General features: G+C 52.2%; 1 protein-coding gene across 3 annotated transcripts in view; it reads left to right on the top strand.

Annotated features, from left to right (window-relative positions):
* Positions 1–2,197: 2,197 nt before the first annotated feature.
* The window catches only part of LOC122447193, a 33,033-nt gene continuing 10,722 nt past the window's right edge, over positions 2,198–24,508 (top strand). The window contains exons 1-3 of one of the 3 annotated variants that reach the window (XR_006271160.1): positions 2,198–3,458; positions 16,919–17,112; positions 22,853–24,234. Coding sequence is in view for 1 of the 3 variants with exons in the window: in XM_043477682.1 (XP_043333617.1) it covers positions 22,443–22,561; positions 22,649–22,675; positions 22,853–23,012 (306 nt within the window). In the remaining 2 variants the exon portion in view is untranslated. Of the gene's footprint in view, positions 3,459–16,918; positions 17,113–21,450; positions 22,562–22,648; positions 22,676–22,852; positions 24,235–24,508 lie in introns of those variants that run through there. The other 2 variants (XM_043477682.1, XR_006271161.1) reach the window with 2 other exon arrangements.

Below are 24,508 nucleotides of genomic sequence, written 5' to 3'. Positions count from 1 at the left end.
TGGCGGAGTGGGCCTGCAGGTGCCTCCCTGAGGACCACTCGTCCTCAGAGTGGGTCTGCTTCCTCAACAGCTCTTTATTTTACGCTTAATGGAGAACAAGAAAATTCTTGTTGGAATTTCTGTTTGGAAGCCAAGAATAGATCTGTAGGCTGTTGCATCTGTAAAACAAATTCCAGGCGGTGAACCTGGTCCCGTTCTTAAGACTCCACGGTTAGCAGCACCCACCTCTGCCGCTCCATCCCTGGCAGTGTGCTGTGGAATCTGCTCGTGTTTGGTGCTCAGGGAACCTCAGACCTGGAGGCGGGCCCTGCCAATCAGGGCCGGCGGGTGCTGGCCGGGGACGTGAGGCTGTGCACGCTCCCCCCACCCGTCCTGGCCGTCTGTGAGCAGGAGGGGAGCCTCGGGGTCTGCTCCCCTCCCTGAAAGTCACGAGGGTCTCGGGGCTTGGACGTGGAGGTGACTCCGTGGTACAGGCCAGCCACCCCCATCTTCACAGGTAGCGCTGTGTTCCCTGGGGAGGCCTGTCTGTCCTCTGTCCAGGGCACGTCTCCCGGGTGATGCCCTGGTATTTAGTCACCCACCTCCCCCCCCTGCAACTCGTGAAGCCCAAGGTTGCAAGCAGCCTGTTTACTTGATGAGGACATTTCCTGGGAGCTGAGCAGGGCGGGGTAACTGATCTCTAAACAGCCGGCTTCCAGGTGACTGTCCCAGGTGACTGAGAACCGAGGCTCTGTGCTTGGTGGGGGCGGCACTCACTCCAGAATGTGGAGCGAGGCCTTCCTCCTGCCCAGGCTGTTGCACTCCGGGACGTGTGTGATTCACGCTCCACATGAAATCACATCTCCTTCTCCTGCTTTTTATCGAAAGAGGCAAGGGAAACAACCCATTAGTTATGGGTGCTCTTGCTGCCAGACGCTCTGTGATCGCGGAAGCCAGAGCCGAGTGGGGCCTGGACACCCTCCATCCCTCGGCCCCCGAGGCGCGGAGGCCGGTGTTCTGGTGCCGAGAATGAGCTCATGCCGTCCAGGGATTTAACAGAACAGATGACTTGCTGCCCTTGCACTTGATGCACGTGTGGTTTCTAAGTGTGAGGTGGGCGGCCTGGAGCTGCTGCGATGTGGGGGGGATGCAGAGGCAGACGCGGGTCTGAGCCGCTGCCCCCTTCTCCAGGCCGCTGCCCTCCCTCCACCCGACAGGCTCCCCATGGGAGGCTGGCACCCCCACCTGCCGCCTGCTGGTCAGGGACCACGGCACTGCAGAGGGACTTCACGGGTGAACAGCCCACACGGGCTGCAGGACCCTGTGTGTGAATCGAGCGCATCTTTGTAAACTGGAGAGGATTTGGTGAGCACTGAGCGTCCTGTCGGTGCTGGAAATCCCAGGTCCGTGGTGTCTGAGTACCGCGGTGTCCCCAGGGGAGGTGGGGGACCCAGCCACCGCTTGAGGGTCAGTTGTGTTTTGAGCACTCTCATCACACTGTTTTGCTTTCATTTCCATTTTGCAGACGAGGGGTGTGAGGCTCAGAGAGGGTAAGCATTTTCCCTGGTATCAGAGGCAGAAGTGGTTGAGCTGAGTTGGAATCCAGTTCAGCGTCTCTCCGGTCTTGCAGTGACTCCAGGTCCGTGGGGGAGGGTATGGATGAGCTGCTGTCATCTTTCATGTTAAGAGAAGTTGCCGTGTCACTGCTGGGGAGTGTGTCCCGTTCCTGACGGGTCCAGGTTGTCCGCTCAGTATTAAGGTCACTTGTTCTCTGCATGTGACACCTTTAGAAAAGCAATCATTCATTGAGTATATGGACCATGTTTTGTTTGCATCTTCTTCAGTTGAGGGACACCTGGGTTGTGTCTCCTCTTTGGCTGTTGTGAGTGATGCTGGTGTGAATGTTGACGTGTTCACTGTATTTTCTCATATTTCCTACGTGTCCCCATAAACATGGCTGTGTCATTTTTCCCCCATAAACATGGCTGTTAATGGTTGATTTAGAAGTGCATTTTGAAAATATTATCAGTGCCTTTATTTCCATTCCACTAAATTCAATATGGTTATTACATAAATTTTTTTTATATAAGTAAAATATTTAAACATAATATTGTGAGTTTCAATGTATCTGCTTTTCAATTTTTCAGTGTCTTTCTCAAAGACTTCTAATGTTCCAGAAAAACTACTAAACACACACATGCACATGTCCAGAGGTGCATGTTCTTGCTTCTGTCTCAGGCCCCCATGTGGCCCTGCTGGCTCTCACGGCCTGGTCCTGGGGACACCGGGGGGTTGGAGGAAGCAAAGTGTCATCGTCACCATGGTAATTACCAATAACTGGTTTCTGCCAGGGCCCACAGGTGTCTTCTAGACTCTGAAGGAAGCGCCTGCGGGAAGCCTGGCTGTGTGAGCTGGTGCTGGGCCCCGGTGGCTTCACAGTGATCCAGGCCGTGGCACCGTGGTGCTGGCTCGTCCCTCCCCGGGGGCACCTGCTTGCGCCTCCTGCCTGTGGCTCAGTTCGCACGCGGTTTTGGCCTGCACACCCTGGCCCCCTCCTGGCGCGCCGGCCCTGGGGACCCAGCAGCCACAGGCTGTCCCCAGGGCCCGTGGCCTCCGTCCCCAGCCGTGCCCACATCCGGCCACGCCTCAGGCACCCCCTTCCCAGGCTGCTGGGCCTTTTGGGCCCTGAGCTTCTGGGCTGACCTCCTGGCCCCGAGGCTCTGCAGGCTGCTGTTTACCTGAGGTCTTGCCCATTGGCTGGGGCTGCAGAAATTGGGGTTCCGCCTGACCGAAGTCTCCACCTGACTTCCTGTTTCTGGTTCTGAGATTTGGGCCAAAGGCCACAGAGCTAGTGGATAAAGGACCATTTGACCTCGCTGACACGTCAAGGGCCTGAGAGAAAGCGCTGCAGCGTGTTTAAGCGGGAGAGCGGCTGCAGGACCCATGGCCTGTCTGGCACGTGGCCCAGCCCAACGCGGCCACCCCCCCAGTGGTGACGGAGCCACGAGGGGTGACGGCCACCCGGCGCCCCCGACGCGCCCCCGGTCTTTCCAAGCGAGACCCGAGACCCGTCTCGGGCTGGAATGCGGCAGAGGAAACGCTTTTGTGCAGCCCAGCTTATCTGATTTCCCAGCTTGTTGCTCCGTCTTATCAAAACAGGCCGCTTCCTGTGTTACACAAGGCGAGGAGGTGTGAGCGGCCCGGGCAGCGGCTGCAGCGAAAGCCCGGCGTTGGAGGAGGTGGCCTTCTGCCCCTGGTCTGGACGGGACAGGCGGCTTGGGGCTTGGATTGTGAGGATGCCAGGTGAGGGACACGGCGGGCTGGACAAGGGGAGGCCCTTCACCAGCTGGTCTTCCCTCTTTGAGCCGCCCACAGGGTGGTGCCTGGTGTAGGCGGGCCTGGAGGACGGCGGAGGAGGACGCGTGTGCGCGGCTGAGACGGCCGTGTCCGCGGCCAGGGTGTGTTCGCCCCAGATTAATGTGAGTGAGCCGCCTCGAGGGCCCCTTGTCCACCCAGGTGGAGGCTGTGCGCCGTTCCCGAGGGCAGAGCCCGCCCCTCGGCTTTGGTCCAAGCAGCCCCGCAGAGGAACGGGCGCCCAGAGTGGTCCGTGCGGTGGAGGGGGCTCCACACGCGCTGAGACCGAGGACTACGCACAGCCAGCCCACCCCCACCGCAAGGATCCGGCCCGCCGCCGGCCTTGTTTTGTCTACACCCCACCCACTTCCTCATAGGGTTATTTTAAGCCAGTCCTAGACGTCATATTATTTTATCTGTAAATATTTTAGAAAGTATTTCTAAAAGCTAGATAAGAACTAAAAACACCCCCAGGAAACCACAACTCGCATTTTACAATGAAAATAAGTGACAGTGACTCCTCCCGGTCATCAGATATCAGAGTGCGGATTTCCCCGGCTGTTTCCCCGGTGGTTTCTTGCTGTTTCAGCGGCTCTTTTGCCATCTTCTGGTCCAGGCCAGGCTCTGGGCTGGGCGCGGGGAGGGGTCAGGCATGGCCCAGGGCACCTTGGGGGGCATACCCGTGCACTGGGGCCAGAGGATGGGGCCCAAACCCCCAGGAACTTGGCCGCCCTCCGCCCGGGGGAGTGTCTGCGCCCAAGAGTGGAGGCAGGGTGTGTGGAGGGTGCAAAGGCTGGATGGAGAGGTAGGCTGGGACCCCGCACTGGGGCCATGACAGCTCCCCTGGATGAACCTGACTGAGGCTACAAGCACGTGAAGTGTTCGTGGGAGCTGGCTGCCTGGAAGCCTTCCGTCCCAGGGGTCTGCAGTGACCCCTGACCCCCAAGCCCCGCGCCCATCAGCCCACCCGCGGGAGCACCTTGTGTCGGCAGGAAGTCCGAAAGTTCAGCTCTGAACATGCGCGCGGCTGTGACCGCCATTCTGCTCCTGAGTCCCGGACCCCCGGGCTGGCTGTCCTCCTCCCGGGCGGGGGTGGGGCTAGAACCACGCAAGCTCCGGGAGTCGGTCGGCGTCCACGGTACAGGGTCAGCTCCCGCCTGCAGCCGCCACACGAGCCCCGGCGTCGGTCGAGTCGGCAGTCAGGGTCAGCTCCCCCCACCCCCACCCCGAGGCCTCCCTGACTCCGACCTACCTGCCTCCCTCCTTCCCTCCTCAGGACTCTGAGGTTACACTCGCCATCGGTACTGTTGCCCGGCCTCAGATCCTCCACGTCCACAGTCCCATGGGCCACAAGGGCGCATTCGCAGATCGGGGGTGGGTTGGGGGGGCGTTACCCCCACCCACACAAACCCCGAACAGCTCTGCACCAAGTGAGCAGATGCCTCCCCAGGGTGCCCTCGGCCGCGCGGCTCCCAGGCCCGTCAGGTAGTTTTGCTGAGATTCTGTGCCAGCGTGAATGGCTCGAGGCGATGTCCTGATAAACAGTTGTGTCATCAACCGTTGATAAGACATGCAGCCATAGTTCCTGTGAGAAGTGATCTTTCAGGTGCTGGGGCTGCCCCCCGCCCCCCCACATCCGTGGCCGTCTCCTCCAGAGACGGGATTCTGGGTCCTAGACCCACCCATGCCCCAGGGTGGGCTGGGCTCAGGGAATTCGGGTCAAGGCCATGGTGCAGCTGCCACCCCCTCTCCTGGGGGATCACGTGTGAGAGACTCAGGGCCCATCAGCTGTGCCCCCCAAGTCCTGCGGCCCCAACCCAGTGCTCACCTGGACCCTCTCCCAGGCTTCTTGCATCCATTCATTGAGTTGACGATTATTTATCAAGTTCACATCATCATCTTCCAGGAACCATGGGAGATGTGGAGACGAGAGGCACAAAATAAATGAAAAATTCAAATATAGGGCCTTTTGCAAAGAACTTACCTTCTTTAATGGGGCAGATCTTAAGCAATGAATTGTCCAGATGGCACACCTGGAGTGTGGGTCCTGACAGTGGTGTGAGAAGTGACTCTGGGGGAGGTGGCTTCCTCCCATCTGGGGTGGGCCTGGGGGAGGAGATGAGCCTGGGGGGGGTGCTCCATCTGTAGCCCACGAGGCTGTGTGGGGCATGTGCCCCGAGGGGACTGAGGCTGGAGCTGGAGGCAGGGGTCTGGGGGAGACCTTGGGCGTCTCCAAAGTGACTTACCCGAAGGAGCCCCTCGTGGCTCCTGAGTCTGACCGGCTTACCCCGTGAGTAGCGGAGCCCAGCCACAGCCCGTGACCGCGCCTCTCACACAGTCAAGGTGAGGGCTTCGGCTGAGGACAAAGGGGTCGTCAGCAGGACAAGCTTGCTGCCAGCCGGTTCACTGCCTGGAGGGCCAGTGTGGCATGTAGGAGCTCTGCTCGCCAAACCCTTTCATGTTTCGGGGGAACGGAAGGCAGAGGATGAGCATCCACTAGCCCAGCCTTTTATCTGCCTTGGACTTGAGGACAGCTAGAAGCGGTCAGCTTGAGGAGCTGAGATAAACGGACTGTTGACCTTTGGCATCCGCTGAGATGCTTGTCATCTTTCTTGAAGTATTGCACCGGCTACCCCTCCACTGCGTGCTGGGTAATTAGGGAGCAGTCATCTCACCTTGTTTCCCATCTTAAGAGAAAACTGCTGTTGCACTGTAATCATTATATTAAGTGTAGACTCTGTAAATGCCCTTTATCAACTGAAGCAATTATCCTCTGGTTTTGCTGTGTTCTTCTAATGTGGGTTCTTCTAGTTTGCTGGGTTTTTTAAATCATGAATGTTGAATTTGGCAAAGGCTTTCTGTACATGTGTCTCCACACATCTCAATGACCACATGGATTAATTTTTTTCTATAATCCTGTAAATGACAAAAATTCATTTTTAATTAAATTTTGAAAAACTTTGAGGTAATTAAAGATTCAGGCCAGTTGTAAACATTAAAGCAGAGAGACTGCTGTGGCCTCCTTCGCATCCCCCTCCAGCGGGAGCACTGTGGAGTGTCGCAGCCGGGGCGCGGAGGCCGGCGGAGGCCTGGGGCGCCGAGGGAGGCGGAGGCTCGGGCGCGGAGTCCAGTGGGGCTGGGGCGGCGGGGGCCGGGAGGCGAGGGCGGCAGAGCCAGAGAACAGCTTTGTCTTCACGAAGGTCCAGCAGGTGCCTGCTTTCTGTCACACCCTGGTACCTGCAAGCACTTGGTTTTATGTTGTATCTGGAATTTATACTTGTTATGTTTGGAAAGACGGGTTCATGGGGAGCTACTGCCATGAACTGGAGCCTGTTCTTCTCTGTGCCTTTTATACGTGAAGTAAATGACTGCTCTTTGGTCAAGTGCGCAGAAAACTTCCCCCATTTTTCTTTATTTATTATGTTTATTTCAAAAGGCTGTTTGCATGTGAAAGAGTGCTCATACGTAGTGTAGCAAATGTAAATTATTGTTGTTGGGCTGTAAGGATGTGTGTGTCTGTGCTAAGCTGCTTCAGTCTCCTCTGACTCTGGGGCTCCCAACCGACTCTAGCCCACCAAGCTCCTCTGTCCTTGGAATCTCCCAGGCGACAATACTGGTGAGGGTTGCCACTTGCTTCCCCAGGGGACCTTCCCCACCCAGGGATGGGACCCGCGTCTCTTCTGTGGCCTTCATTGGCAGGGAGGCTCTTTACCACTAGGACCACCTGGGAAGTCCCAGGTGGTGAGGATATCATCTGACAGAGTTTAAAATGATGCTGTTAATTTTATTACCTTTTCTCCAGTTGTCTGGATTTTGTATCCAGAGAGGTAACCAGGTTTCCCTTAGAGCAGCCTGTTTTCCTTTCAAGATTGTAAAGTTGTAAAAACACTGACAGCAGAAAAATCATGTTTCCTCTATTGCTTTTCTTCTTTCCTTCCTTCCTTTCTTCTTTCAAATATAAATCCTTGCTTCATCTGAAATGTATTCTAATACATGGGATGAACAATAAAGTGTAGGAATTTTGTTTTACCCAGATGGATAGTTTATCAAATGATTTATCACTTAAATATCTTATTTTGACTCCTCAGTGTTAGCCTTTTAAGTGTTGCTATACCTGTTTCACAAATGAGGTATCTGAGATCAGGTTAAGTAAGTTATTCAAGGTCTCAGAGCTAAAAATTTTGTGAAGCCAGAGTCGAGTCAGGTTTGCAGGCTTCAGGGCCACCCTCGTCCCCCTTTCTAGCTGAAACCCCCATCTGACGTCAGAGCTCCGCTGGTCCTCGGGACCCCATCTCCTGGGCAACTGGTTTAAAAGAGCCGCTGGAAGCACAGACATCTGTGGTTTCGGGTCTGAGCTGCCTTGTAGGAGGCGTTGTTCTTATAGGAATGTCCTTGTGGCCTGAGGCAGCTGAACGTCCTTGGATGACCTAAGGCAGGTCATCCTTCACCAGATTTGGCTTCAGGACACCCTGACAGGACTCTGGAGTTGACTGTGGAATCACGTATTAACATCTGAGATGCACCAGTTGTATTTAGATGGAAAAGTTGGAAGAAGTAGGAAGACTCCTGCCTCAGAGACAGGTGCAAAGGAGTTGACTGGCAGCGAGGACGTTCCTTCCCGCACTTTTGTGGTGGGAGAAGGGTGCTGTCCTGAGAGGTGAGAGGGAGACAGCAGTCGGCTTGGCGGACCGGCGGAGCTGGGGGGAATGCTGCTGCTCATAGCCCCAGCACCCCAGGGGGTCAGCATCGGTCGGGTCCCCATCTACGGCAGCTGGCTGTGGTGCCCGACCCACGTGCAAGGCGTGCAGTTAACTGGGAGATGCAGGTGGCCTCGGTGCAGGACCACCACCCGCTGCAAGGGAACAGACAGCCCCCAGCCCACTCATGGATTCCAACACAGCAGACATGGGAATGCAGACCCAGCTGCAGTCCACTCAGTGAAGGGCCCGCAAAAGTGATGCTAGCAGCTCTGGCATGTGGGAGGTGAGCCTGTCGGTTAAGTGGAGCTGGGGTCCAGGCTGGTGGGGCCTGTCCTCTGGGACAAAGTCAAAGACTCCATCCCGATGTACCTTGAAGGGTCTTTGCCTCTGAGAGACAGTCTTCAAACATGCAAACAGCAGCAACTGAAGGTTTAGAGATTTATTTGGCTGGAAAAGTTATTTTCGAGGTTATCAGACATTTTAACTGTTAAGAGTTGGGGCAGAAGTAAAGCAAAGAGGATGAGGAAGAGGCTGTGTGGAGGGAAATCGTTCCAAAGAATAACTCTGACAATTTGGAACTTTAGGCAGAATTTAGTTTTCGACGAGAGAGCCAACCAGAGAAGAGAACCCAAGACCTTAGCCGGGTCCTCGTGGGCACTTTGGTTCAGCCCAGTCGCGACACTGCTCCTGGACTGTGCATCCTGATGGGTGTGGAGAATTGGGAGGTAAAACTTGCATATAATGGATTATAAAGCATTGATAAATCGACCATCCTATGTAGGCTTCATGTTTACACGATGGTTAACTGGTAAAGAATCCACCTGCAAATGCAGGAGACTGGGGTTCGATCCCTAGGTCAAGAAGATCCCCTGGAGAAGGAGATGGCAACCCACTCCAGTATTCTTGCCTGGGAAATCCCATGGACAGAGGAGCCTGGAGGGCTACAGTCCTCGGGGTTGCAAAAGAGCCCCACACGACTTAGAGACTAAACCACAGCAACAGTGTAATCTTCAGTTCAGTTCAGTCATTCAGTCATGTCCGACTCTTTGCAACCCCATGAATTGCAGCATGCCAGGCCTCCCTGTCCATCACCAACTCCCGGAGTTCACTCAAACTCATGTCCATCGAGTCGGTGATGCCATCCAGCCATCTCATCCTCTGTCATCTCCTTCTCCTCCTGCCCCCAATCCCTCCCAGCATCAGGGTCTTCTCCAATGAGTCAACTCTTTGCATGAGGTGGCCAAAGTACTGGAGTTTCAACTTCAGCATCAGTCCTTCCAATGAACACCCAGGACTGATCTCCTTTAGGATGGACTGGTGGGATCTCCTTGCAGTCCAAGGGACTCTCAAGAGTCTTCTCCAACACCACAGTTCAAAAGCATCAATTTTTTTGGCACTCAGCTTTCTTCACAGTCCAACTCTCACATCCACACATGACCACTGGAAAAACCATAGCCTTGACAAGACAGACCTTTGTTGGCAAAGTAATGTCTCTGCTTTTTAATATGCTATCTAGGTTGGTCATAACTTTCCTTCCAAGGAGTAAACGTCTTAATTTCATGGCTGCAATCACCATCTGCAGTGATTTTGGAGCCCCCAAAAATAAAGTCTGACACTGTTTCCACTGTCTCCCCATCTATGTACCATGAAGTGATGGGACCGGATGCCATGTAATCTTCACCCCCTCTCAGTGGCTCCCCACAGCCCCCCTGGGGAGCCAGGGTTCTGCTGCTTCCTTCGCGGGCATGGGTCTGCTCTTGAACCTGGCAAGTGTGGACGCATGCCGAGTGTGGCCCCCGCCTGTGGAGCCGTCCTCGTTGTCCTGGCTCGGGAGGGAAGGTGGCCCTTTGGAATGCCGAGTCACCGTCCTCCCAGTGCAGAGCATCTGGACGGAGACGCTGTGCTTCTGTTGTTGGGCCACGTGTGGACGAGTCCCTGGTTCTCTGGGGAGGGGCTGGGGTCGGGTGCAGGACCTGAGCAGCGCTCGCACAAAGGGCCAGCAGGTGGTTCCCAGCGAATGCAGAGACCACAGGACACCAGGGAGCCTCAGGCTCGATCACGAGGTCCGCCTACGGCTGGTGGTGACCAGGGCTCAGAGTCACCAGAGTCACCATCCAGACAGGCCGGGGGCAGGGACGGGAGCTTCAGAAACAGCTGCAGGATGCTCAGATCCCCTGGCCCAGTCTAGAAGCAGATTCCTGTCGCTGAGATGTCCTTTTCCCTGCAGCACAGCAGGAGCTTAGATGCTCTGAACTGTCAACACAACAAAGGCTTTTGGCTCCTGTGGGCCTGAGGTTCTTATTTCAAACTTGAAAGGGTGTGGAGTAAGAATACATCATTGCTAATTGGACCTCAGGCTCCAACAAAGCAAAAATAAGCTTTATCATAACCACCCCCGGACTGAAGGAAGATGAAAAAAGTGCTCTGAGATTAGGGACCACAGGCAGGGCCGCCCCCGCCGGCCGAGTTGGCCCTGAAGGTCTCAGCATCTCCGGTGACCAGGTGCCCGGCCGCCCCCACAGCCTCGCACCCCACCCTTGGCGGCAGCCTCTCTTTTCTCCTGCCTGTGGAACCTGCAGGGTTGTTTCAGGAAGCAAAACATATCAAGCTGTATGGGAAGCAATGAAAAATCAATAATTAGAGCCAAGTTTCCAAGAAAGAGATGAGAATGCTGTCACATGTCCTGTGAGTGCTTTGTTCTCTATGTGGCAGGAGCTTTTCCCACCCTGGGACCTCGGTTCTGCAGGCCCTCCCCCCCACCCAGCAGGTGCCTCTTCAGGATGGTACCCACCCCTGCTCATGGGCTCCGGCTTCCTGGGGAAGACTTCGCGTGCGCTGAGGATTCCAAGCTTCCTGTGCACATTTTCCAGCACCTCGGATACTGGCTGCAATAGCAGGTGCTCCATGAATAGGGGAAAAAAGCGTAACTCTCTTGGTGGACTCTCTTAAACTCTGTGTAATGCATGCTTTAACATTTTTTGCACAGCTCCTCAGGGTAGAAAAATAAACTTTTCTCCAAAACTCTCCAACAAAATGCCAGTGTTTCAATATTTGAATAGATTTTGTTCAATTAAAAACACCAGTTTGGTGTAAGGCCAACCAAGAAACAGACATCAAAAGTGCTAAAGACATTTATCTCTTTGTGCCCCGAGATATTCATTACAGGACAGCATTATGGGTAATTGTGAAAAATACAAACAACTCAAGTGTCCCAGTGGGAGGTTACTAGTCAACCCTTGGTGGGTTCTGCTGATGGATGGAGGTGTGCTGATCCAGAGTTAATGACATTCGTCTGTCCGTCCGCAAGTGATGGTCAGGTGTTCTGTGTCATAATAAGGTTGTGCCTCTGCTGTATGGGGACAACTATTTCTTGAACTATGATGGGCTTCCTTGGTGACTCAGCAATAAAGAATCCACCTGCCAATGCAGGAGACACGTTTGGCCCCTGGGCTGAGAAGATCCCCTGGAGCAGGAAATGGCAACCCATTCCTTCATTCTTGCCTGGAGAATCCCATGGACAGAGGAGCCTGGTGGGCTTTAGTCCATGGGGTAGCAAAGAGTCACACTCGAGTTAGCGACTAAACAACAACAACATGATACAAAATTTCTCAAAGAAAATATGGCAAAAATGTTCACTGCAGTTTTCTCTGGGTGATTTCTTCTTTTTTTCATTTGTTTTTTTGCTTTCCCACTTTCCCTGTGATGAGCATTTTACGATGGCTTCAGGTTGTGAGTGTTCTCTGCTCATGTACACGTGATTCCTGTTTTGGCCCTTCGCTGCCTCACTGGAAATTCCTGGAGCGGACTCGGAGCACCTGGCGGGGGGCGGGGGGGGGGGCGGGAGGCGGGGCCTGCGGGCGGATGCCCCACTGGTGTCTCCGAGCCGGCCCTGTGCCCCCACCCCCAGGCAGATGCGGAAACAGGCGGGAAGGCATGCAGTGCTGGCAGGTCGCTGCCTCTCAATGCAGCCTTCACAGGGGAATTACTGTGTTTGGTCTGTTCACGGTGTTCCTGGAAGAGGCGTGAATCATTTGCTCACAGCTCCATTGTTTCGCTGCATACTTTCCCTGTGAGGTTGCCGCTGGTGGCCCGGGCAGCCTGCCCACCGCAACCAGGGCCTTGGAGTCTCCAAAGACGGTCTGTCCGAGTGTCTGAGTGTCTGCCTCTCTGGGTAAGTGCACATGTGGCTTTGCACTCACTTTCCCCAAATAAGCCTCCTGGCAAAGGCAGAGGACCTTTGTTGGTGACTTTGGTTATCAGTGCCTTATTGGAGCATTTTCTGAAAGAAACAGACCCAGGAAAATGGCCAGAAGGAGAGCTAGTCTTGGGGAAAATGCTCAGATGAAGCCAGGATAATACCCCAAATTGTGCCTGCATGCGCACTCTCCTGTCAGTCATGTCTGACTCTTTTCCACCCCATGGACTGCAGCCCAAAAGGCTCCTCTGTCCATAGGATTTCCCAGGCAAGAGTACTGAAGTGGGTTGCCATTTCTTCCTCCAGGCATCTTCTTGACCCAGGGATCAAACTCATGTCTCCTGTGTTGGCAGGTGGATTCTTTACCACTGAGCCACCTGCGAAACCACTAATAATAATAATAAATAAGTAAGTAAAATCGCTCAGTCGTGTCCGACTCTTTGCAACCCCATGGACGGTAGCCTATCAAGCTCCTCTGTCCATGGGATTTTCCAGGCAAGAGTACTGGAGTGGGTTGCCATTTCCTTCTTCAGGGGATCTTCCCGACCCAGGGATCGAACCGGGTCTCCAGCACTGCAGGCAGACGCTTTACCATCTGAGCCATCAGGGAAGCCCCAATAATACTACCCCCAATAAAAAACAATAGAAGTCCAGCACGAGGCTCTCCAAAAATGATGAGGCATTTGGAGAAAAAGACCATCCCTGTCCGATTACCGATACGTGTCCTGAGGTGGGGGTGCCTCATGGGGGAGGAAGCAAAGAATCTTCACGGAGACCATGTGCTGAGCAGGAGGCCTCCAAATTCATGCTGTTGCTCAAGCTCTGATGAATTTACACTATTTTAAAAGGAGAGAAAAGTCAAGGTTTGTAAACATGAGGCAGGTCACTTGTATTCAAATACCATGTTTATAATTGCAATAGATGTTTTAAGAGAGCAAGCAGAGATGCAGGATTGTAATACTCCAGAAGCACTGAGAAGTGCAGAAAGATGATGTCCCCAAAGGAACCGGTTGAATCTGAAAGTTTTCACTTGTAGATATGAGGGTAGTCGCGGTGGAGGAGCCAGAATAACAAAATGATCTCGACAATAATTGCTGTCTTCAGGATGTGATACGTATGCTGTCTTGTTTAAGCCCACAGCAGTCCCCTGGGAGAGGCGTCTCGTATCAAGTGTACAAATAAGGAGACTGAGGCGTCCAGCGACTGGGTGTCTTGCACAAGATCAGATAGTTAATAAGCAGTCTGATCCACGTGGCAACCCACACATGACTTTTAAGCTCTTACCAGCAATGTGGAAACCGATTCAGAAGCTAGTTCCAGAAACTTTCCAAAAGTAAATCTTGGCAAGGATACCATAGCCAACCTTGCCCAAAAGCATTGTTGAAAGGAAGACTCCACCTCCATCTACCTACTTGTCAGGCACCTACTTGTCAACCCCAGGCACCTACTTGTCAAATTTTATATTTGAAGAAAGGAGAAAGGATCATAGAAACGCCCATGAGGAAATGAGAGGGGCTGTCTGAGCCCTCACTCCCCAGACTTCTGAATCGAAAATGCTTGGTGGATGTCAAGTAAGCACTTGCAGCTTGTCCCTGTCTGCCGTATGTCCCTGTCCGCTGCAGGTCCCAGTAACAACAAGAGCCGTCCACTTAGACATGAAGCCAGAGCGAGGTGGACCATTACCAGGAGGTGGCATCTGGTCAGATGTAGCCAGAGGCTTGGCCCAGCTTGCCCTGGTCATGTAACCTCACAGAAACGTAGTCCACGATCTGCCTGTTTGGATTCCCTGGAACCCACTTATGTTGCTGAGGTGGGGTTTTATTCTGTTTCAGAACAAGTGGTGCCTATATAGAAAGCAGTGTGCAAAGGTATTTCAAGATATTTACAAGCAATGAAAACACAGATACAACATAACGGTATTTATTCCGTGAGCCCAAGCATTATTTCATACATGAGTGTTTCTCAAATTTCAGTCTTTTGCATGCTAATTCCAAAGTTTTGCCATATCTGAGTATCTGCCATATCTAAAAATAATAATATTTTTAGTATTTACTTCATGCACCTTTAATAGATTAAAATCTTAAATACATCCAGTGCCACCTGAAAATATATCTGTAAAATCAGCTTCATGGTGCTTGCTGCACGTTTTTTCTACAATACACTGAAATAATTAGCAACTTTTAAAATAAAACGTACCCATCTATGGACAATCTCAAATTCCTGGTAGACTTCCTCCACACTCTGAGCCCCGAGGAGATGGGTCACTGCCTTCCTCTGGAAAGCAGGGTAGCACAGAACGAGAAGAGCAGGGTGCGTGGCTGAGGGCAGTCACAGAAACCCCTGCCCCACCGCCCCGGACAGGGACCCGGCTTCAGATCTCCACGCTGGCGCCATCCTCCTCATTTTGGTGGGAAAACCATTGATCAAAAAAATATAGGCAAGTCCCACTTAAAATCTAAGGAAGGAGAGCTGGCTGTAGTAGGTAATGTCTTATTCCAAGTAAATGTTTGCAGTAATAGGACTTCTGATGGGGCACATCTGATATTTGGAATGTCGTTGTTCAGTCGCTAAGTCATATCTGACACTTTGTGACCCCATGGATTCCAGCATGGCTGGCTTCCCTGTCCTTCACTGTCTCCCAGAATCTGCTCAGACTCAGGTCCATTGAGTCGGTGATGCCATCCAAATTCATGTGAATTGCACACCATTTGAAAAACACAAATAAGGAAATAAAATCATTGAGAGATCACCACTGTTAAGACTTTCACTCATACTCGATATCTTAACACATTTAGATGCATGAATATGCATGTCATATCAACATATACATGCATATATCCTTGTGTGTGTGTGCGTGCTCAGTTCAGTTCAGTCATTCAGTCGTGTCCGACTCTTTGCGACCCCGTGAATCGCAGCACGCCAGGCCTCCCTGTCCATCACCAACTTCCGGAGTTCACTCAAACTCATGTCCATCGAGTCGGTGATGCCATCCAGCCATCTCATCCTCTGTCATCTCCTTCTCCTCCTGCCCCCAATCCCTCCCAGCATCAGGGTCTTCTCCAATGAGTCAACTCTTTGCATGAGGTGGCCAAAGTACTGGAGTTTCAACTTCAGCATCAGTCCTTCCAATGAACACCCAGGACTGATCTCCTTTAGGATGGACTGGTGGGATCTCCTTGCAGTCCAAGGGACTCTCAAGAGTCTTCTCCAACACCACAGTTCAAAAGCATCAATTTTTTGGCGCTCAGCTTTCTTCACAGTCCAACTCTCACATCCATACATGACCACTGGAAAAACCATAGCCTTGACAAGACAGACCTTTGTTGGCAAAGTAATGTCTCTGCTTTTTAATATGCTATCTAGGTTGGTCATAACTTTCCTTCCAAGGAGTAAGCGTCTTTTAATTTCGTGTGTCATGTCCAATTCTGTGACCCCATGGACTATAGCCTGCTAGGCTCCTCTGTCCATAGGATTTTCCAGTCATGAAGAAAGGTGGGTTACCATTTCCTATTCAGGGGATCTTCCCAATCCAGGACTCAAACCTGAGTCCCCTGCATTGGCAGGCGGATTCTTTACCACTGAGTCACCTGGGAAACCCCATATCAACATTTACATTTCGCAAAAAAAGTGTTTGGGCTATCCACTTGATTCTGCAACATGCTTTTTCTACTTAGCAATATTGTTAGTACTTTCCAAGTTTACTAAAAACTCCTCTGAAATATTATCCTAAAGGCTTCATGGTATTTCCTAAGTGGAAATGAGAACTGATCTGGCTGGTACTGGGTCATGGGCCTCTACAACTGGTCACCTGTTCACTGCAGGTTTCACGTCAGGCACAGACGCCTGGACACGCGTGAGCTGCGGTGCACATTCAGCCAAAACGGAGCGTCTGTGGCGGGTCACCCCCATCACGGATCCCTGCTTCCCCCACGCTTTTCACTCATCAGACCAAACACTTCAACCAATAAAAGGCTCCGAGAGCACGCGGTGCTCCTCCAGACACACTCTTTTTCACGCCCTGTGGTGGAGTTCTGTGTTTTCACTTTCTCTACAAATGTGTGCACCGTGGGGTTTTGTACGTCTTCTGTTTTTTATGCACTTGGACTACCATTCTTCCCATCTCTGGTTCTGCTTTTGGTATTACATTTACATCTTTCAAGAAGCTCAAGTCTTTGCCTTACAATGTCTGTTGTTTCCTCAATATGAATTTTGTCACATTTCTTGACCTAATTAATCCTGAGGTTTAGTGGACTGTGTTGCTATTTTAAAAGGATCCTCCGCCCTCACCATTCCTGGCTAACTAGTAAAGTCTAGCATCTGGAAAGGCTATTGGCTTTGTATATTCATTTTATTACCCAACATTGTCATTTCATTTTTGTTTTACTAATTGTGAGTCCATTCTTTTGGGTGTTAGGGAAAGTTTTTTGACTTGAAGCTCTGATTCTGGAATCAACCAGACCTGTGTTTATGTTCTTAACACACCATTTGCTGGATCCAGGTCTTTTCCCCCCCGAGCTTTATTAAGATGTTATTAACAACAGTGTGTGAGTTTGACGTGTACAACGTGGTAATTCAATGCATGCATCTGTTGTAAAATGATCATCACTAAGGTCAGCTGACATGTGTTGCCTCACATAGTGACCATGTTGTTCCGAGTGTGCTAAGAACATTTAACATTTACTCTCAGCAGACTTCACATATTCAGCTCAGTGTTGTTAACTGCGGGTGCTGCTGTGGGCTGCCCATCAGACCCTTGGGACTTATCCACCTTGTAATGGAAAGCTTGTATCCTGTGACCAACATCTCCTGAAAGCCCAGCCCCCATGGGGAAGCCATTCCACTCTCCATTTCTGCAAACTGGACGCTTTAGATCTGCACATACAGGTGAGATCATACTGTGTTTTCCTTCTCTGACTTATTTTACTTGGTGTAATGGTCTCAAGTTTTATCCATGTCGTGTAAAATGGCAGAATTTACCTCTTCTTTTGGCTGAATAATTATTATCCAGTTTGTTGTTCAGTCACTAAGTCATGTCTGACTCTCTGCAACCCCGTGGACTGCAGCACGCCAGGCCTCCCTGTCCATCACCAACTCCTGGAGTTTGCTCAAACTCATGTCCATTGAGTCAGTGATGCCATCCAACCATCTTGCCCTCTGTTACCCCCTTGTCCTCCTGCCCTCAATCTTTCCCAGCATCAGGGTCTTTTCCAATGAGTCAGCTCTTCACATCAGGTGGCCAAAGTATTGGAGCTTCAGCATCAGTCCTTCTCAGACGGTAAACAGTCTGCCTGCAGTGGAGACCCAGGTTCAATCCCTGGGTCGGGAAGATCCCCTGGAGAAGGGAATGGCAACCCAGTCCAGTATTTTTGCCTGAAGAATTCTGTGGACAGAGGAGCCTGGCAGGCTACTGTCCATGTGGACGTGATTGAGTGATTATCCATTTTACATATGCATAATTATCCAATATACATATGTGTGTATACTTATGATAATCATGGATAAATAAAATGTGATGTATGTGATAAATATATGTATATATGTATGTTACAATGTATAGCACTTATAACCATAATGTGATATTCACCTATTGACAGATACCTAAGTTGTTTCCATGTCTTGTCAACGCCATTCCCACCAACAATGCAGGAGGCTTCCCTTTCTCACATCCTCATCAACACTTGTTACTTGCCTTTTTCACAATAACCATTCTGACAATGTGAGGAGATATCTTTCTGTGATTTTGACTTGCATTTCACTGATGATTAGTGATGCTGAGCATCTTTCCATGTGCCTGTTGACCACTGTCCAAAGTATGTTGTCTTTGGACAATGTGTATTTAGGTCCTTTGCCCATTTTTAAATTAAATTATTTGCTTTGCTGTTGAGTTGTATGAGTTCCTTACAGCAATATCCCTTACCAAATACATGATTTGCAAACATTTCCCCCATTCTATAGGTTGCCTTTTTGTTTTGTTGATTATTTCCTCTGCCATGCAGAAGCTTTTACTTTGACGTCGTCTGACTTGTTTATTTTTGGCTTTTGTCACTTGTGCTTTAGGTATCAAATCCCAAAACCTTTGCCAAGACCGGTATCGAGCTTTCCCTCTGCATTTTCTTCTAGGAGTTCTACAGTTTTTATCCAGTTTGAGTTAACTTTGGTGTATGATATAAGACAGGGGTCCAGTTTCATTCTTCTGCGTGTGGATATTCAGTTTTCCCAATGCCACTCATTACCTTCTGAAAGCCTTGGCTCCTTGTCTGTAAAATGTTTGTGATCAGACCTACTTCCCAGGGCCCCAGATGATGTGTGTAAAACCATAATACAGACATTTTTAGAGATGTCACATATCAGTGGTAATAGCTTTGTTTCCTTTCTCCACCCCTCCCTTCGTCTTCTGGTGTCCCAGCTCTTATTTATTTCCGTTTGGTCTTACTGCATCGGGTGGGACTTCTAGACTGCTGAGTACAGTGGACACAGAGAGGCTTCCTGCCATGGCCCTGATGACCCTTGAAAGCTGTGTGCTTCACCCGGGGACCCCGCTCTGTCCCTGCTTCATCACCTCATCAGGAACCCCTCCAAGCCCACAGTCCACAGTCGCCTCCTGTCCTGGACTTGAAGTCTGAGCCGCTTCACAGTCTGGGAGCCTGACCTGGGCTCGGTGCCGCATGGATCGGATGTTCAGTCGTAAGCCCCTCCATGAGAGCTTGCTCAGCACAAGCCCAGAGTGGTCTCCAGGACCAGCTGGGCTCAGGGTCCGGGACTCCTGTCTGGGCCCATTGTGCTCGTTACCCCTCTCTGCCTGGGGGTCTCCACCTCTCCCTGCCTCCCTCCCCTACCCGCCCCAGCAGAAGGATTTGCCCTGGGCAGTTGGCCCAACGATGCAGTAAGACTTTCCTCCCCACCCCCTTCTCTTTGCTTATCTCTAAGTCTAAAGAAATGTTGAAATGTGTTGGGCAAAAACATCTGGGCAGCTTCCAGGTGGAGGCAGCTTGTCTTCATGGAGAGGATTTATGAGCTCAGATGTGCAGCCAAGAGAGGAGAATAAACCTGGCAATGAGCACACGTTCAGGAGGCTTTCCCACCAAAGTAAAAGGCAAAAACATGTTAAGGATATTTCCTTTTATTTTCCATTGTCAGTATTTTTTCATCAGATAGTGTTGCTGAATCACATCAATGTCTTTTCAGTGTAGGGGAAAAAGCAAATATTCCTTTTCTGATCTACTTCCTTTTTGTTTCCTTAATGTTGCTTTTCCAAAGGCAAAGTTGTTGAAATTTTGATGAAGTCCAATTGATCAAGTCTCTTTCATGGCTCGTGCATTTAGGATCCAAAGAAATCTTTGTGTATACCCAAACTGCACATTTTTTTCCTGGAAATCCTGCATAGTGTTATATTTAACACTCAGGGCTAGGATCCATTTTGAGTTAGTTTTTGTGTGCAGGGTGGTAAGGGTCAGTGTTGATTTTCTTCTGAATACCCAGCGGTTGTAGCAACAGTTGCTGAAAGGTATTTCTGTCTTCACCGAGTTACGTTGGCACCTTTGCTGAAAATGACTTGACCATATACATGTAGGTGTATTTCTACTGATACATAAAGACACAGTTGATTTTTTTTATGTTGGGCTTGACTCTTGCCACCCTGCCCAATTCATGATGTTACTCCTGGTACTTGTCTTATCATGCATGAATAGGTGCCGATTTTTGTCAAATGGTTTTTCTGTGTGTGTCCCCTACTGATAGGATCATGTAATTTTTCTTCTTTGGTCTGTTAATATGGTGAAGTGCACTGGATGATTTTAAAATATTGAAACAGCTTTGCATCCCTAGAATGAACTTCAGTTGTCCCTGGCATAAAATTTTCCTACATGTTGCTGAATTCTATGTGCTAATGCTTTGTTAAGGATTTCTGCATCATGTCTTCTTAGTTTCCCTTCCGCTGAGATTCTCTGATTTCCCCTCAACCTGAAGCTGTTGTCACGGATACAGGCCTCTAGGCCTATCCTTCCTTTAGCGTCTGAAAATGCCAGGCTCTGTCCTTTAGGCTTTCTTGCTTTCTCATGAGACAATGTTGTAATGTGAGTGGTTTTCTAAATTTGTTGATTTAAATGTGTAAAACATCATTTCATTTTGTCTTCAGCTTTCAGAAGTTTGATTTTGCTGGTTTTTTGGTGTGGATTTCTCCTTTTTGGAATCCTTTCTTTTTTCCCAGTTTAATTTTGTGGGTTTAAGGCCTTTTGCAAAATCTCAGCTGTTTCTGTCCTTACTTATGTTTTCTTTAGCATTTCCAGCTCCGTCTTCACGCTCGTCTCCTCCAGGATCCTATGACACAAAGCCATAGCCCTGCAGTCCCTAACGTTCTGAGAGTTTTGGTTTCGGGTCTGTTCTCTCTCTGTTGTTCAGATTTGGTGGTTCTTGTTGGCTCAGCTTTCAGTTCACTGATTCTTTCCTCTGTCTCCTCCATTTTTCTGAGCCAGAACATTCAGGTTTTTCTTATTTCAGTTGCTCCTTCCAGGAGAGCCATCTGCCCAGCTGGTCTGGATGCCAGTTGGGTGCCGTCTCTCTGGGCCCCCAGGGAGCAGGTCTCAGGGTCCAGGGAGCGTGGTCAGATGTCGGGAGGACAGGTTCAGTCGTCATGGGACCACAGCTGCCCTCCAGGACATGCAGAGGCCCTCGGGGCTGCCCGCCCGGCATGCTGTCCTCTGCTTCCCCGGACGCAGACAGGCTGCCAGCCAGCCCTGGGGTGGTGGTCAGTCCCCTGACGTCTGCTCAGGCTCACAGGACAGTCTCTCTGCATGGCTTCGTTTCTCAGACTCAGGCTGTTCCCGGGTTGACCAGGACACACAGTGGCGGAGGCGACAGGCGCCGCACGTCCCGCTGATGGCCTCACCTGAGCTCCTGTCCTGATGAGGGCCGGGTGCAGGATCCGCAGGGCCAGTCTGACTCGGGCCCAGGCCTCAGCGCTGTGCTCCACGCCCCCAGCCAGAGAAGGCCTCGTGAAGCCTCGGGCCCTGCTCTGCCCGGCAGGGACTCGGCCACAGGCGGCGTGCGGGTGAGACGGCAGGTCAGCCTTGCTTTCCCGCCAGCCTGGGACTCCTGGCGCACAGAGGGTCAAAGGCGTCCCCCTCTGGATCCACGACGTAAACACAGCACGTTTTGTTAATGCCTCTCACCGTTCAGCACACCCGGTTCTGTGTGCTGTGTTCAGTGGAAGGAGAACTCCTGCTTGGTTCAAGCAGACCCTGAAGTTGGAAAGAATGCGGTGCTGGGATGGGAGAAGGAGCCAGAGGGAAGGCTGGAGGGTGTGGGGGCGGGGCTAGGGGCCGGCCGCCCGCACGACCCGCCAGCGTGGATGGACGACCTTCCGTCCTGGCGTCCGGCGGTGCCACGGCATCTGGAGCGCATTACGCGTGCGCTGAGGGCAGTGACTTCCTGGCTGATCAGAAGTCAGTTCCTTATTGTGGCTGCATCTCGGGAGCCGCCTGCCTGAGTCCCTCCGTGATCAGAGGCCCCGCTACCGTGAAAGTGCAGCTCAGAGCATCTCTGCTCAGAGCGGGTCCTGCGTCCTAACTACACTTTCAGTTCTTGCCGGGCTCAGAGCTCCACAAAGCTGGCGGCCCAGAGCGACAGCTGCAAGTCCCCTCCAGTCTGTCCTTCTCAGACTGGTCAGACGGACACTGACATTTTGGCCCATGACTGGCATGCAGAAAACAAGAGGATTTTAGAAGAGCAGCATGTCCTTGGCAAGCAAATTAGATAATCCTGCTGTGTTTCTGTGCCTTTCCTCTGCAATTATGGTTCCAAATCATAGAGAGCGGTTTCCTAAGAAGTAAAACCCCAGGAGACGGAAGACCATGGGGGCCGTCGGTGGGTAGATGTGGGTGGGCGGCCGCTGTCCGGAAGTTTCGGGTGTGTGCGGAGGCTCATTCCACCTGTGGAGCTCTGAAGCAGGTCCTGGAGGGGTGGCGATGCCGCACGGCCGGCTCTCTCAACTCCGACCTGACGGTGTAGAGACGGTGCTTGTGAAACCTGGACGCTGCGTGGCAGAGCTCACAGACACGTCAGTTGTGCTCGGGATGTCTCTGGGGGCAGAGCCAGGCTGGCGGCAGGATTCCATGCCCAAGGGAGGGTTTCAGGACGGTCACGCCGGAGGCCACCAGAGCTTGGTGGACTGCGCAGATGGAGGTTTCGAATTCGGCCTTTGTGTCCTCTTCCTCTAGATGCAGTCATCAAAAATCATCTCAACTGTCACTTCATGCTTAGTCGCTCAGTCGTGTCTGACTCTTGCGACCCCACGGACTGTAGCCCACCAGGCTCCACTGTCCATGGGATTCTCCAAGTAAGAATACTGGAGAGGGTTGCCATTTCTTTCTCCGGGGGATCTTCCCAACCCAGGGATCCATCACCTGTGTCTGCCGCATTGCAGGAGGACTCCTCACCCGCTGAGCCCCGGGTGAAGCCCTCACTCACTGAGTGAACACGATGGCCTGTGGGCCGTGTTGTTCCCGACACAGGATGCGAGAGCCTGCCGCATCCTGATGGCTGGGGACATGGCTGCTCCATCTGTTGCCTCTAGAGGCGCGGTGGCCAAGGCTGACCCTGGTTCCGTCTCTCCACCCTGCCGCCCCAGGAACCAGATGGCTGCGCAGACCTCACCCCACAGTGATGTCCCAGTGTGTGGGGTGAAAGAGGAGGAGAAGGAAAGGGGGCCCAGCGAGACGCGAGACTGGAGGGGCAGCATGGGCAGAGCTCCCGGCCTGGTGGGCATCATCCCACCACCTGGAGGACAGGTAAGTGTGGGCGTCACACCTGGGGGGGTCCCAGGAGTTTCTCCCCGAGGAAGCAGCTTGGGCCAGCACAGCAGGTGCTGACCTTCTCTGCAGAAGCTGCCTTGGACGTGGCTGGGAGTGTAACCACCCGCTCGGCTCTGGGGCTTAGCAGGGTGGGGGGTAGGGCCCAGTGGACACAGCTCGGATTCAGGCAGGAAACGGGCTCTGAATGCAGGAGGGTCCGGAAATCACAGCGGTGAGAACCTTCCACCCAGAGTGTCCTGAGGACAGAAGCTCTGCAGAAGCCCGTCCTAGAAAAGCGTGTGGACGGAAGTTCTCGGCCCCAGGCTGGAGCAGACTGGCTTCTGCCCAGACCTGGGGGACCAGCTGCCCCAGGGCCTCAGCGTGGGGCTTACAGGGGTGTGGTGTCCAGCCCACCGCCTGTCACGCGGACGGGCTCTCTCCAGTGGCAGCTGCTGGTTCAGGCTGCGCTGCGTTGTCATTAACCCCCACGCAGACTTTCGAGGACCATCCTGATGTGCCTGAACTCACTCCTTCTCCTCCTGGAGGGTCATCTCTGAGCCCTAAGAGACAACGGCCCCCAAGGCCTCCAGGTCAGCACCCACTTTGGCCGTGGCTTGGAGGGCGTGCCCCGGCCTCCGGAGCTCTGCAGGGTCGTTGTCAGCTCACCCTTTCGTGACCAAGGTGGGCGGAGGACGCACCCTGGCCTCCGGAGCTCTGCAGGGTCACTGTGGCCCAGCAGAGCAGTGTGTGGAATGTGTTTATTTAGTTCCTGGCTCGTAGCAAGTGCTCGATAAATTTCAGAGATTGTCGCAAATATTTCTAGCGCTGCTGAGGCCGAGTGTTTAAGACTGCATCTGGTTCATCTTAGAGCCTCTGCAGCCAATCCCACCTCTGCCTTGGTTTAAACTTGGGCCTGGGAGCCGACCCCGAGGGGTTCCTGTAGAACAGTGAACCCCCTTCCACCTGTCACGGGGAGGCCTGGGGTCTCCAGCCGAGCTGCGAGCAGTCCTCAGTGGTGGGTGGGCGACGAGACTGAAACTGCACAGCTAGAGTGCCTGTGTCCAGGGCTTGACTGAGGCTGACCCTGCGCCTGTTGCAGAGGGCTCTTGAGAGTCCCTGGGGCAGCAAGGAGATCCAACCAGTCCATCCTAAAGGAAATTGATCCTGAATATTCACTAGAAGGACTGATGCTTAAGCTGAAACTCCAGTACTGTAGACACCTGATTTGAAGAACTGACTCATTGGAAAAGACCCTGATGCTGGGAAAGACTGAAAGCAGGAGGAGAAGGGGACGACAGAGGATGAGATGGTTGGATGGCATCACCGACTCAGTGGACATGAGTTTGAATAAACTCTGGGAGTTGGTGGTGGACAGGGAGGCCTGGCATGCTGCCGTCCATGGGGTCGCAAAGACTCGGACGCGACTGAGCGACGGAACTGACTGACCCTGCGCCAAAAGGCGGGCATGCCGGTGTCCTCCCGCCTGGAAACTG

Source organism: Cervus canadensis, chromosome 9 (genome assembly GCF_019320065.1).
Source record: "Cervus canadensis isolate Bull #8, Minnesota chromosome 9, ASM1932006v1, whole genome shotgun sequence".
Classification (NCBI taxonomy): domain Eukaryota; kingdom Metazoa; phylum Chordata; class Mammalia; order Artiodactyla; family Cervidae; genus Cervus; species Cervus canadensis.
The sequence above is the reverse complement of the archived record's forward strand: the minus strand, read 5'-3'. Positions and strand labels throughout refer to the sequence as shown.